This window comes from Caloenas nicobarica, chromosome 3 (genome assembly GCF_036013445.1).
Source record: "Caloenas nicobarica isolate bCalNic1 chromosome 3, bCalNic1.hap1, whole genome shotgun sequence".
Taxonomy (NCBI): domain Eukaryota; kingdom Metazoa; phylum Chordata; class Aves; order Columbiformes; family Columbidae; genus Caloenas; species Caloenas nicobarica.
This window is the reverse complement of record NC_088247.1, coordinates 93,768,276-93,783,830: the sequence shown is the minus strand read 5'-3', so window position 1 is coordinate 93,783,830 and position 15,555 is coordinate 93,768,276. Positions and strand designations below refer to the sequence as shown.

General features: G+C 42.4%; 1 protein-coding gene across 1 annotated transcript; it reads left to right on the top strand.

Annotated features, from left to right (window-relative positions):
* The first annotated feature begins 357 nt into the window (after nt 1-357).
* Nucleotides 358-15,413, top strand: SLC3A1 (solute carrier family 3 member 1). Its single transcript, XM_065632193.1, has 11 exons — nt 358-507; nt 544-784; nt 2,057-2,236; nt 3,351-3,505; nt 4,694-4,819; nt 7,914-8,033; nt 9,030-9,154; nt 10,515-10,713; nt 11,539-11,715; nt 14,047-14,163; nt 14,973-15,413. The coding sequence occupies exons 1-11, from the start codon at nt 358-360 to the stop codon at nt 15,411-15,413; spliced, it is 2,031 nt and encodes a 676-aa protein (XP_065488265.1).
* The last annotated feature ends 142 nt before the right edge of the window (nt 15,414-15,555 follow it).

Below are 15,555 nucleotides of genomic sequence, written 5' to 3'. Positions count from 1 at the left end.
AAAGAAAAAAAAAAAATCAAACCTCAATTTTTCCCTGCTGTCAAAAGGAGAGAAGTTTGGTGTAGTGGAGGGAGCAGCAGTAAACATAACCATGCTCGGCTGGTAGGAGCAATAGGCTTGTCTCCCTGGAAGACTGTGCTTCCTTGTAGCGCTTTGTTATCTTGCCAAAGATGCCTATTATACTGAAGAGCGGCAGCACTTTGCCCTTTCTGTCTCTTTTTGAACTTTGACCAGTTGGTCAGGATTGATTATAAACCCAGGTGCTAATTACACTGCTTCTCATTTCACTGAACAAAGGTATGTTGGCACGCCACTTTGCTGTGGCCGGAGTCTCCAGGACAAGACCCAAGGAGTAAAATGGTGGAGGAGGGAGCGAAGAGCTTACCTATGGAGCTGAGCGAGAAACGAGGTGTGGAGAACAACGGATTTGTTCAAAATGAGGCTTTTGATGACAAGGAGACTGAAACCAGTAGCCAAGAAGAAACGCCAAAAACGTGCAATATTGATGTAGGCACAGCGGCTGCGGAGGAGCTGGCGTTGAAGCCCTATGCGGGGATGCCAAAGGAAGTCTTGCTGAAGTTCTCCAGCCAAGCCCGGTACAGAGTCACCAGGGAGATTCTCTTCTGGCTCATAATTGTTGCTGCCATCGTGCTGGTGTGTGCTACGATCACGATTATTGCGCTCTCGCCAAAGTGTCTTGACTGGTGGCAGGCCAGTCCTATTTACCAGATCTATCCTCGATCCTTCAAGGACAGCGACATGGATGGGAATGGGGATCTGAAAGGTGAGCGTGTTTCTATTCTTGGTACGTGCAAAGCTGTGTAGAAGTAGCTTCTGTGTGTATATACACTTGTATATATACTTAAAAAAATACAGATGGAGAAATCTCCCAGTAGAGAAAGCCACTCTACTGGAGGGAGGAATAAAATTTGTCTGACTGATCATTAATGGCAATTCACATTGTCATTAATAGATCTAGGAGCTTCTTGCTCAAGTTGTTAAATCGAAACCTGGAGTTAAACAGATGTTCAGAGGTGGGGCTGAGAGCGAGCAGCAGCACAACTGCCATCAGAATGGAATGTCTGAGGTCAACCTGGAGGAAAAGGGGTGCTGAGCACTTTGTCATATTTGGTCGCCTGCCTCTCCATAAGGAAAAATGAGAAAATAAAATGGAGAAAGAGCAGAGAACGATGTGTTACTTTTTGTTCACGGTCTGGGTGGTTTTGGGCTCCTATGAGTGCACTGAGAAGGGGTACCTGGTACTAAGAGGCAATGCCACTTTCCAGTAGCTTAGCTGAGACTGAGTTCCAGAACAGGAGGGTTCGACACCATAATGGACAGGAAACGCTGTAATATACCAGCAAGAGAAGAAACTGTTTCTATCGTTGTATGCCAGTAGTAACATATTGGGAAGGTAGAAGAGATTTGAGGTAAAAACAAAACCAACCCAACCAACCCAACCAAAAAACAACAAAAAACCAAACCAACCAAACAAAACCCCACAACAACCAACCAAACAACAAACAAAACCCCCACAACAAACCAAAACATCTAAGGTGTCCTAAAACAAAATAAAAAGAAAAGAAAACCTAAGAGACTCTTCCTAATGACAAGGAAAACCTGGGATCTTTGCATCAAAATTGTAATTCCCTCTGGGTGGTCTGAGGATTAATAGATGTTCTTTGAAATGTGGAAGCAATGCTGTTGCTGCATTTTAAGAAAATATGGGAGTTTGTATTCAGAAGTGTGTGTTAAATTTATTAAATGAAATTGTAAATATTTTTATAGTACAGAATATAAATTTGCTTCAATTTTTTAAAAATTCCTGGTTTATCTTCCTTATAAAAACGGCTTTGAATAGTTTCTATTCCGTGATCTCATGTTATCCCTGAAGAATCATCAAGATTGCCCTGCCAGCTGAGATCAGTGAAAACAGGGGATGGTTATGTATCAAAGGGACCTGTGTACCACGTTTGACTGAGGGCCCATGGCAAACATATTTCAAGATAAATATTTTGTATTTTTTAAACAGATGATACCCTTTTCTTTTAAACAGGTATCCAAGAAAAACTGGACCATATCACATACTTGAATATAAAAACTATCTGGATCACCTCTTTCTATAAGTCTCCCTTAAAAGACCTTGGCTATGGAGCTGAAGACTTCTATGATATTGATCCCATGTTTGGATCAATGAGCGATTTTGAGAATCTGCTTGCAGCCGTACATGATCGAGGTAAGCCGCAATTCCGAGCAAAATAACTCTATTAAAAAGATGTTAACTCACGTTATACAGGTGCACCTTGCAGCAGCTGGGTTGTGAGCTGAGGTTTCCATTGGTGCGCCTGGCAGTTCCCCCAGGGTGGTGCTGAGCAGGAGCAGATGGAGGTGCCGGTGAAGAATACGGGTGAACCCCCCAGCATCACACTGGGGTGGTGCTGGGAGCAGGACCAGGGGTGCGGGGAGCTCCAGCAGCAGCGTCGGGCTGTGGTAGCTCCTCTGTGAGGAACGGTCCCCTTGCAGGGTGTTCACGGGTCGGGGATCTGACATACTGTCCGTGCTCCCTGGTACATACGGATATGGGCATCGGTAGTCTGGGGGATCAAGGCTGAGATGCAGTTATTTCTGGCTGAATTTTATGACTGATGGCTGCTTTCTGAAGAAAACTATGAGGCTGGGAGGGAATATGGGCTTTCTTCCTGCGATCGCGTCCTTGATTGGTGTGTTTACGCCTTAGACCAAATGTTTGCTCAGGTGTTTCCCCTTACAGCTGTTTGGCTGGATGGAAAATGGTTTGCCAGTCCTAAAAACATTCACGATTTCAAAAAACATCTAAGAAGGGTGAGGAAGGATAAGTGCTCACTGATGCTAGACTGGCGAAGTGCCTTTCCCACCTGGGAGGTGGGAGACAGATGTGGAAGTCAGTCAGTGGAAGTGGTTCATAACAGCAGAAATCTCTTCTGATTTTGCTTCCCCCTCTTTTCCCTCCCCAGCAATGGGCAGGAGGAAACAATACCAGCAAGATACGTTGCAGCTCCTTGCAGACTCTCCTTGGGCTAACTGCATCAGCAGCCTGAGGTTTTTTGTTTGTGCCTTATGCATTCCCATATCAGCAGACAAGGGGGCTGTGCTGGCTCAAAATGTAATGTGCCCACCAGTCTCTCAAGCCTAAGCCCTTCCATCGAGAGCCTTTCTCTTTGCCAGACCTCCGGGAAGGAAGGAGCCCAAATGCTTCTGATGCCGCATGAAGAAAAAACCTGACCTTTGTCATAAAAGGCTGAAATTAATGTGGGTTTTTTTGTTGTTTTGTTTGTTTTGTTTGTTTGTTTGGGTTTTTTTAATGGTTTAAGGCTTAAAGGTGATAATGGATTTAATACCAAACCACACAAGTGACAAACACCAGTGGTTTCAGCTGAGTCGCAATCGGACGGGGAAGTACACGGACTACTACATCTGGCAGGACTGCGGGGAGGCTGCTGCTTCCGTCACTCCTCCAAACAACTGGGTAAACGCGGGCAGGGACACCTGCAAACCCCAGGCGCGATGCAGGTTGCCACAGAGCAAAAGCAGCTGTGACAGAACTGTCCCGGCGTACACTGGGTTATAACTGACTGTTGAGTGGTACGGACTGGTGTTATTGGTGTTACTAAATGAGTTAGTGTAGATTAAGATTTAAACCAGGTAGAAGGTGGAGGGGTTCCTACTTTCAACAGAATTTTTGAAATGGCTTTTGTTTCTTTCCTGCAGCGTTAACTCTTCACTCATTAGACAAACAAAAAAAAAGGGGATAGTTGTGCACAAATTGTACACAAGTTGTTCACATGTGCCCCCTTCTGTGTCTGGATACTCAACTCTAGAAACTTCATCTCAGCTTCTCTGAAATCATAGTTGGTGGGGAGGGAAACAAAACAGTGTGTTCTTGGCTGTTGTTTGTGTTTGTTTGTTTGTTTTTCCGTTTTTCTTGGGGGCGATCAGGCCAGAAAGTGGGTGGCCTATTTCAAATATATTTATTTGAAATTTGAACTGAGAGGTGCATGATTAGCAGCTTGTATATTCTAAAAACTCAAGGTGGAGTTAATATTTTGTACCAGCTACAGTGTAATTAAAAACAAAACAAGCCCACCACAAAACCACAACAACAAAAACAACCAAACAAAATAAAACCCCAAACAACAAACAAACAAAAAAACCACCTTAGTCTTAAGAGCTATCTTAGCTTTTGGAATCTCTTATTATAGAGATGATAAAGTTAATGTTTTAACATGCTGACTATTGTTGGCACTTCAAAGGGATAATACCAGATTGCAGAAAGCACTGAGTTAACTAAACTTATTTTTAATAAGCTTTAGGGAAAACAATTCCAAACAAAACTTTCCTACCCGTGTTTTCCACTCTATTCTGAATAATTCCCAGTGAAAGTCTACTTGAAAGAAAAAAAAAAAAAAAAAAAGGATGAAAACAATGAAACAGAAGATTGAACAAGAAATGCACACAGTGAAGCATGACTAAAGGGAGAGCAATTAATGGGAGAAGGAAATGTAAAACCTGAGTACCAAAATCTCCTCAAAATTTAATCAATTGTTTAGGCTTTTTTGCTTTATCATATGCTTGTAATGCACCACATCTTCAAGTGTGCACAGGAGTAAATGTTTGTTAAATTAAGAGTTCTGATTATCCCTGCTTATATGAACAGGTGAGTGTCTTTGGGAATTCCAGCTGGCAGTTTGATGATGTGAGAAAGCAATGTTACTTTCATCAGTTCGGGAAGGAACAGCCAGACTTAAATTTTCGCAACCTTGCTGTCCAACAAGAAATCCGTGTAAGTATATAACCCGCTGCTGCGGCACCAGCAGCAAGGCAGCTATTTCTACACTTAATTTCTCTTATTATTTGTGCTACACAATTTCCAGTCTAGTTGGAAGGAACTCAAGGACTGCATCTTATGTAAACTGTTGAAACAAAAAGGTGTCTAGACAAACATGCTAATAAGCAAAATTCAAGCTTTAGCTTGTGATGCTTCCAGTATCAAAGCTACTTCATTGTACTCTTTTTAATTTAAAAGCAAACAAGCAACCAAAAAAAAAAAAATCAGAATAAAATTGCCTTTGAGTGGGAGCACTGGCAGCAGGTGGTGTTGCAATCCTCTGGATTTTAAGAAAGTACAACTATTGCTTTTTTTGTTGGCTTAAGTCCACTGCTCACACAGGGACCTGGGAAGATAGTGATGAGTTTTTGGAACAGGTTATTGCACTTTTAAAGAACCTCCTTTTCACTTTCTCTTCCCACAAACAGCTATCTTAAAATTTCTTTGATGCTTCAGGACCCTCTACTCTTCAGCCTTAAATTATCTGCAAACTGTTCATACTTGGTTCTCTATGAACTAAACCTGTCCCTCAGCTGAAATAGCTTTTCCCACCCCTGTTTGTGCTTATCTGCTTTTCAGCTCTGACAACATCCCCCTTCAGCTTCCCATTAAACTAGATTAAATGGGGTGGGCTCGTCCAGTCTTCCCTGAAGTGAGATGCTGCTGTTCATTCCTCACAGCGCTTCCAGCCTGAAGTTTTTCTCAAATGTGGATGGTCAGAATGAGATGAATTTAACAGAAAATATGCCCGGGCAGAATACTGTAGAGTGACATAGGTATTGTACCTCTCTGTGTCCTGAGATTGCTGTTACTTGCTTTGAAGCTGGTGCTAGTAGTCAAATAATGCCTTGCACTGAAGCCTGTGCTGGAACAGAGCTGAATCACGCAAGTGGAGAGTAGTTTTTATCTCTGTTGGTACAAGGAGCTGTTAATTAGCCAGGCAAAGGTGGGGATGAAACTTTGTTTTAGCAGAGAGATGTTTGCATTGTCATGGAAGTGAAGCAATGCTGATCTGAATTTCATGGAATGCCTGGGCTTGTGGATAAGGGGGAGATAGTGAGTTTCGATCTGTCCACATCCCTGGTGACTTTATGGGGGGGAGAGACAGATGCACAGCCATCAAGGCCAGAGTGTCTTCACCAGGGCAAGGCGGTGCTCTGCTCAAACCTCACGCATTTCCCAGCAGACAATGCAGAACTCAGTAAAACATGGGGAACTGGCCCTGAACATGGAGAGCCTGACAACTGCTGCTTTTTGGTTGTGTGTTTTTTTTTCTTTAAGTTATACCCTGTTAGGTGGTACAGCTACCCGAAGTGTTTTGATCCTTCAGCATTTGCTTTGACTTTGTAGTGTTGAATTTTGCTGCATTTCTTTGGCGATAGTCCCCACAGCTGCCCAGTTCAAGTGTGATGTTCTTGCTGTCTTTGGGGCCTCTCTCCTCCCCACCGTGGGTACTGCATGTACGTGAAGAAACAAAATGCTCCTGGCCATACTTGTTACCTAAAGCATGAAGTGAGGCTTGCTCTCCGGACTGATTCTTGAAGAACTATGCTAGTAACCTCTCTGTCTTGATACTTGCCTTGACTCCACGTCTTTCCACTCTGTTTTTTTTTTCCTAGCATTGCACATACTTTTCAATAGTCCTGGCTATTTTTTTTATAGCACCTGATACATTACTCAAGCTCCAGTAGCACATAGATGCTGGATTTCCTATGCAAAGAAATGAAATGAGAGCTAGTAGATTGGACCTGATAACACCAATCTTTGGTAAAATTCTTATGAACATGAATTGCTCCTGCATGTTAAGGAATAATCTTTGTCTGGTATTTTAATTCAAAATCCTGATTCAGGAGGTTAGGGACTGAGCAGGAAGCAAACTTACCCTTGCAGAGAAGCTCAAGTCTTTGGTTTAGCCAAAGGGTACGTGGGAGCAATGAAATTGAGCAGCATGTTGTAACTTTCTTGCGTAAATAAAAGTAGGTCGGTATCAGCGAGTACCAAGTTGGTGCTTGATATTTTCACTGTTGATACCTGGTGTTGCTTTTGTGATGAGTACGTGCATAAGCATGGATTAACTTTTGGTGGATTCAGGACAGGCACTGGACACATGCTTTCACAATGGCTCTATGAGAAAGTACAGCTCAATAAGGTAGAGTCTTTATTTACTGGACAAAATTATGTAAAACTTGAGTGTGGACTGGTTCCACTCCAGCCTATTCAGGCAAGTGTACTTCATACTTTTTTTTTTTTAAATAGGCACTTCAATAGCTGTCTTTTAAAAAAAAGTCTTTGTCCTCAGAGAAAGAAACGTATCTGGTCTAAAAGAGCACTTGCAGAAACCACTCAAGAGGGACTGAACTTTAGAGTTGTTTGTTAAAACTAGAGCAATTAAAACTGTAGTAATATAATAGCTACTGAAGCAAGTTATAATTTTACTAATCGTGACTAAACTCTGAATTTGATAGTGAAATTACAAATCGATAGAAGCTAACCTGGATAATAACTTTTCACGTTCCTGCAAATCAACAAATAAGACTGAAAATAAAATAAAAAAAATTCACATCGGTCAAATACGTGAGAAAAAACATTTGAAGAGCTCTATTGTGTAAAAAGAAAATTGGTGCCACAAGGTCTGTGCAGAACAACATTCTTGCATATTTGAATCAATGTGTTCTAATTGTGTGCAGCCATGACGGGTGTTCACCAACAACAGTGCTTAGCATGAGCCCAGGCGTTTTGATGGATGAGATTTAAAATGGCTTTTAGTGAGGCAAGCCCTGGCTTTGGTCACATCAATTATGGGAGAAGTTACAAAGCAGTCTTTTTCTTATTTATATGGGAAGAAATAATAAGACATGCTTTATTTAGACCTTGGTTTGACCTTGGATCAACATGATTCAGTTTAGCTTCTAGTAAAATTTGAAGTACAAATTAAAAAATAAATTGTTACATATTAATACCTACTAACATGTTTAGTTTTCTTTTTAAGTATGTACTGCTTTGAATAGGATGAGCTCACTTGGAATTCTCAACTTTTACCTTTGTCTAGGATATTATCAAATTTTGGCTCAACAAAGGAGTTGATGGATTTAGTTTCAGCGCTGTTAAATTTCTTTTAGAAGCAACGCATCTACGGGATGAGCCTCAAGTGAACAAGTCCCAGAATTCGGTAATGTTTATGTCTCTGTCTTTGCTGTTTTTTCCTGGGTTTCCCACTGGGGCAAGAGAGTATATATTTCTACTCTTTTGGGTCTTAATTGTGGCTTTAGGAAGACTAAGTCAGTCATGTCCTTTGGAAGGCAGGTGGCTCCTGTGCTCTCTGCAGAAGGAGATCATTGAAGAAGCCCCTGGGCTGAGGGTGTAGGTCAGTGTGAGACACCTGCAAGCAGGAGCCCTGTGGGTGGGAGCAGAATTGTCCACAGACACTTCATATTTCTGTTCTGACACAGTTGCTTTGAATCTTTGGTTTAAAATAATTTGCTTTTCGATTTATATTCTAAAAAGACCAGTCTTGTGGTTTTAATAGTGGATTGGTTGTCTTTGGGGAGCCCACTACATGGGGCTTGCTCGCTTGGGGTCCCCTGGCAGTCACTAGCATGTATTTCTTCTGCATTGCTGGTACAAATTGGAGTAAAACCAACCCCCCCCATATAGGCAGCATGTCACAGTGAGAGGTGGCCAGACACATTCAGAGGCACGTGCCCTGTTATTTATGCTGGGTTTTTTTGCTGAGGCACTGAACTCGGGGACATTCCCAGGTAGTGCCAGTGCTAAGATACTGGGGATCCGCGGAGCTGGGGATCACATGAAGCAAGTATCATTGCCTTAGTAAGTTATGACAGAAACACTGACTGTCTTTCCAGCCTGGAGTGGCCCCAGCACTTGCTGTGCTCACTGTTCCAGATGGGCTTGGTTGGGTGGTCTTGCCAGTGGACTCTCCCTCTTGCAAGACGGGATCCAAAATAACCATTCCTCTGCTGTCCTATCTCCAGAGTTTCCCAAGTGCAGCTCAGATCTGCGCTGTTAGTGTTGGCATGCTAAACTCATTTCAGTTAACATTTATCTGGACTGGTGCATTGTATCAGGAAAGGATGGGCAGAATTTGGAGAGTTTCGCAATCTAAAATGTTGGTGAGCTAATGGGAAATATTGCATTCTTCTTCAAGGACACTATAACAGCCTATTCCCAGCTCTACCATGACTACACAACCACGCAAGTTGGTATGCATGATATCATCCGTAGCTTCCGCCAAACTATGAATCAGTTCAGCAGGGAACCTGGACGATACAGGTAATTGTTATTACAGCTAGCGAATTTTCTCTAATATTTGTCACCCTCTTGCTAGCAATAAAATGGTTTGGTTTGTTTTTGTTTGTGTGGGTTGGTGGGGTTTTTTTGGTCTTTTTTCTTTGTTTGTGTGTGTTTGTTTTGATGGCATATTATGTTATTAAAAATATTTTATTCTCCAAATGCAAATAGTGGTTCATCGGCTGTATTGCCTCTTCCCCAGTGTGTTAGGGAAAGGGAATAAATTTGCCCTGCTAGTTCTGCTGTGTCTATGGACTGTACAAAAGTGAGCAGAATGGGCAACCATTCAGACCGTAAAGAGACTGTAATTAATCAGCCCTGTGGCTGATTTGTTGTATAGTATTAATAGTACAGTTCATGTCAGACACATAGTCAGAGATCGTTAAAATCACAGAATGGTTGAGTTCAGAAGGGACCTCTGGAGGTTATCTGGCTGAACTTGCCTGCTCGTGAGGGCCACCTAGAGCTGGTTGCTCAGGACTGTGTCCAGATGGCTTTTGAACATCTCCAACGGTGGAGACTCCACCTCTCCCTTGGGCAACCTGTGCCTGTGTGCAAAAGTGTTTCCTAATGTTTAGAGGGAGTCTCCTGTGTTTCAGTTTGAGCCCATTGCCTCTGCTCCTGGCACTGGGCACCACTGAAAAGAACCTGGCTCAGTCGTCTTTGCACTCTCTCTTCAGATATTTGTACATATTGATGAGATTCCCTCCCTGAGACTTCTCCAGTCCCAGCTCTCTCAGCCTCTCCTCATAGGAGAGATGCTCCAGTTTCTTAACGGTCTTAGTGGCCTTTTGCTGGACTCTCTCCAGTAAGTCCATGTCTCTTTCCTAGTGAGGAGCTCAGAACTGGACACCACGCTCCAGATGTGGCCTCACCAGTGCAGAGTCGAGAAGGGTCACCTCCCTTGACCTGCAGACGACACTCCTCCTCATGCAGCACAGGATACTGTTAGCCACCTGTGCCGCAAGGACACATTGCTGGCTCATGTTCAACCTGGGGGACCGCCGAGTCCTTTTCTGTGAAGGGAGGCATGGAAATTGCTGGAATGGAGAATGTGGATGTAGATTCAGAAAGACAGGAGTTCAGTCAGATACTTACAGCCTTTTGTTGACTCTTGTAGATTTTTTGCCCAGAAATTTCCAAGAAATATTTCTCCTTGTCTACTTGTCTATTTTACAAAAACATTTTTTCTCTGTATTAATCTTTTTTGATGGGGAGTAGAGAAGTGAACAGAATTCTTGATGTGTTATTTTCCAAGTATGTCCAACACCATTCCTAGCTTCCTTCCACTCTGTGCAAACCAAGAATGAGCCAAGAAAGGTACTTGTGTACGTCTTTGTAGGTTTATGGGTTCTGATGGTGATGAGAAGGAAGACATTGAAGCAACAATGATGTATTATGGAACAACTTTTATCGAAGAAGCAGATTTTCCCTTCAATTACAACCTAATTAACATGAAAAATCTATCAGGCAACAGTATTTTTGAAGCTGTCAACTTGTGGATGAAAAACATGCCTACAGGAAAATGGCCAAACTGGGCGGTAAGAGTTCTAGACTAACTCTTATAAGAAGGTCTTGTTTCTGTAGGTGATAGAAACCTATAGATGGTAGTTCCTCTTATGGTGATAGAAACCTTCTCCGCACATACACACTGATTTCAGTGGAACCAGCAGCAGCCTGAGCCCGTGTCTGAGCTGTAGTAGATACCCAGATGGAACTCTCAGCTGTTGTAGCCATTGGCATTGGCCAACCGGCCAGCTGTCCTGCCCTTTGATAAGTTACACTGCCCGTGCAAGGGTGACAGAAAGGAATTTATGATCATGCCTCTCCCTCGGTGTCTCCAGTGCCATGTGTGGCATTGGCTTCAGCCACCAATGAGGATGGGACTGGGACAATATCTTTGGCCGTTAACCAACTCAGTGCAATGGGTTCTGGAAACCTCGCAGGGCCAGGGAAGAACAGAGCAGGCAGCTGAGAGCAGTTACCTTAAAACCTCGCTGGTCTTTGCTAGCAAGCATGTTTAGGATGTGCAAGAGATTTTTTCCAAACAAGCACCACCTTCACACAGCAGAGAAAATGGCAGAAATCTGAGGGACCTGTAATCGTGGGAAGATGTTCTTTGTCATCTCTCCTCGCTTCTGCCTCGTGTGCTGCTGGCAGGGCTGCTGTGTGCTAAGTGATCTGGGTCAGAAGTTTGTACTGGCACCAAGATAAAAAATATAATTGCCTTCACAGGCCTGGAGGGGGGAAAGAAAAAAAGGAAAATTAAAAAAACCCAAACCTACTACCTTGTTAAATTAGTTAATCAGTTTCACATATGCATGGAATTTTATAATTTGTGTTTAACAGAATGATGTTTTCTTCAGGTTGGAAGCCCTAATGCTGCTCGGATTTCATCTCGGATTGGGAAGGAGTACATCAATGTTATAAACATGCTGCTTTTAACCCTCCCTGGTACTCCTGTGACTTACTATGGTGAAGAAATAGGCATGGAGAACACTGCATCAGAAAATGTAAGTGAAGAGTGCATAAACTCTGATCCTGTTCTTATTCAGTTCCGAGTAACAGAACTTTGAAAAATACAAGAACTTTTGTTAGTTAACCAAACCCAGTCTTTCTCACTGTTCAGACGGCTTTCAGTGTTCCCCAGAGCAAAACCATTGGACAGCACGTGGGAACGGCCAGGCCAGAGACCACAACCAAGGTCCTTGATGCGTGTCTGAACTGCTAGGCTGCGATTTTGGTCCCCGGTTTCTGTCCTCTGCCAGATCGGTCTGGCGTGGTTTGCAGCAGTGTCGCTGTGCTTCGCTTCGGCAGAAGGGGCAGCAAGTGCCATCACTGGGCCTGGGCCGGTGGTTAGGAGAGCGTGCTGCCGCCATCCAAAGCAAGAGGAACCGAGTCGCCATCTCCTTCCTCCCGCACAAGTACCCTGATTGCTATGTCGGAGTCCATTATTTCCTGGCTACTGTGCAAAGGAAATCAGAGTTCGTGCTTAACATTGCCTGGTGGCCAGCAAAAGTAGCTTTTGCTTGTCACGCAGAGTGTTTTGATTTGTCTTTTAGATCCTTTTCTGTGAAGGATTTAGGAACCTGAGGCTGGGAACCGAGTGCCCAGCTCACTTGGTCATAGCTACAAGTAACGCATGACAGGAAGTTTATGGTTTTTTAGACTACGGAAATTTCCAGAAGTAAGTTTATTCAAGGTCAAGGGATTAAAACAAAGCATCTGTTACTTTCATGCCGGGCTGACCTACATCACTTAAAAGTTTTCACATTCAGCCCCTGTAATTCATCGTCTCTTCTATGATCATACCTGACTTCTCTTGTGTCTCGTTGTCCAAGATGTATGGGCATGACTGGAAAAGGTCATGGTCAGAAGGGAACAGCTCAGCTCTGCCTCTTACGACCACTTTGGAGCACTGTGGTCCTATGGCAGATGCTGTTTTCACTGTGGAAAGCCTCTTAGGGGAGGAGACGGCCTCTGATACTGCTGCCAGCGGGGCTGGCTATCTTTGTCCCAAAGGGAGAGAGATACTTGAAGAGGCACAGGGTCATCGCCAGGTTTGTCTGACTCAGATGTGAGGAAACGATTCTCAGATTTAAAAGGAAATCTCATTTCCTCTGAGAAACACCAAGGCCAAAATACCTCCTGCGTTTTCTTCCTGCTGCTGATTACTGCTGACAGAATGATACTCTTCAGAGAAGTGGCTTGCCCTTGGCTCCTTGGGGTTTACTCTCTTTTAGTGGCTACCCTGTGGCTCGTGGCTTTGTAACCATGCAAAACCATCCTTCTTTCAGTCTGGAGAGGAAGAATCCCTGATTAATGGGTGTCTTGGAGAGATGGAGCGTATTTGCTCGGGGTACAGTTTATAGCCCCAGTATTTGAAACACTTCAGGGAAAGCTGAAAGAAGTTAGGATGAAAGGGAATGTTACCAGTGTTGAAAACGTAGGATTCTTTTTCTTTTCCCCTGCTTTTCAGAACATGCTAAAAGGAGAAACCCGTTATTTATAATGTCACAAAGCAAAGTGACAATTTCTTTTGTTGAGCTGCTGTTCTGACAGATTGTATTGAAAAGTGCCCTTTATACGAAAAACAGTTTTCATGGAAAACAAACACTCAAAGTATGTGCAAAATATTTTATGCCCTCTTATGTCATTAAATTCAAGTGTCAGATCTTTTGGCAAGCTCTTCAATAACAATGAGGAAGCTTTTTTAGAATTCAGAAAAATTCTGAAATGAGAACTTCAGACTTTTTACATTGACACTTTATTTAATCAGCTAAAAGCTGCTTTTCAATAAAGTTTTTGCACTTGGAAATAATTTATCTTTCTAACACAAACAATCCTGTCCAAATTGTACCCCTTGCAAATATAAGCTTGAAGAGTTCTAAGGTGAAAAGCAGGATGGTTACAAAAGAACAGACATTGAATAGCATTTACTAGTTGTTTACTCTCATTTTAACAGCATCTTTTCTTAGGACTCATTATTACCTCATATATTCACTCACTGCATGTCTAGATATTTATCAGAATATCTTGGCTGTCATTGGTGAACTTTTATCCAGCCATCTGTTGCAAGGGGAGACAACCCTCCTAGAGCCATTTGAGAATTCCCTATCTTATCCAGTCATGGTGTACCCACAAGACCATCCATTCCCTCCAGTTCAGGAACTGTGTTGATTCTTATTTTCTCTTTCAATTTGGAGCAGGATTATGTCCTCCTTATTAAACTTTAACTTAAACCAAAGAAAGCAACACTGGCATGATGATCATTTGGAAGATGTGAGAACACACTGTTCAAGGGACAACTTTTTAATATACTAATAAAACAGGTAACTTCTTGGTGATGGCTCTGACACCACTTTATTTTCTAGGTGACCTTTCCAGAGAAATCCCCCATGCAGTGGGATGGCAAAGTTAACGCTGGTTTTACTGAAGGCAACAGTAGCTGGTTACCTGTTAACTCTGACTATCAAAGTGTAAATGTTGAAGTAGGTACCTCTATGTGGGACTAACTCTACTGGTTTAAAAATATTTTAATGTGTCTATTTTGCTCTGACTTCTTTTACTTAGTGGGGATTGGCAGTGTAGCTAGTAAGAACAAACTCAAGGGAGGAAAATAAAAAGGCGTTGAATCTCAACAAATTTTATTAGAAAAGGAAATCCTTGCATGAGCAGAATCCACTTCACCTGTATTCACTCAAGCAGGGAAACTGCAATTATAATGTAGATGTGGCAATTTAGCTCTTTAAAATTATTAAAAGGATATTAATACTAAATTGAAATCTGGTCTTTCACTTTTATGATTATAATATAGAAAGCACTGGCCTTGTAACAAGAACTTAACACAGACCATCTCTAACATAAGTAAATCTACAATGCTGACCAGAATTGAAGAAAAAAAAATAACTGAAGACAGGAAAAATAAAACACAAAACAAACCATGTGACTTCAGTAGATTAGACCCAATGAAAAAAGTTCTGTATCAAGCTTTGAATGGCTGTAGCTTCCTCCTGAATAAATGGTACTGTAAGGATGCTGTGGGAGGAAGAAATAGCGTCAGTGCTGGGAAAATTCTGTCCTGCCTAATACCTCTGTCTCTGCCACTCCACAAGTGCCAAGGAAGCACATGAGAAAAAGCAGTTTTTCAGTGGAATTTGCAGACAAATTCGAACCGAGATAATTGTCAAAACAGAATTCTGGCAGGTGTGTTCTCAGCAGACTGCATGGGTGCGAGAGGCAAGTGCTATTTCCTACATTCAGTGCAAAGCAATGACCCTGTTAATGCAAACTCTTGCAGATCCAGATGGCCTGGTCCAACTCAACCCTGAATTTGTACAGAGATCTGACTTCACTTCGCAACAATGAGCTGCCCATCCATCGGGGGTGGATGTGCTACATCTGGAATGACAGTGACGTCTTTGTGTATGTGCGGGAATTGGATGGGTTAGACAGAGTCTTTATGATGGTTCTCAATTTTGGGCAGGAATCGACAATAGACCTGCAAGCTATCGTTCCCAGCCTTCCATCTGAAGCTATTATAAGACTAAGTACGAATTTTAGCAATGCTGGTAAAGCTGTCAATACCAAACTAATTAAAACTGAAATGGGAGAAGGCCTGATCCTTGAATATAAAACAACGAAGCCTGTTCATACCATGCAAGCTTTTCAAGGAAAGTGTTTTGTGGCAGAAAAAGCTTGTTATTCCAGTGCCTTCAATTTACTGTACATGAACTGCTAAGCGCAGGAGTAGAATAGCCAGGCTTTCATGTTAATTTAGAAAATGTTTGTTTTAGAGAAATGCTAAAAATCTTGAGTTTTCTTTGGCTTTTAAAACCCCGTGTACAAAATAAACATCCTGAAAAATAGATACCTAACTGTCT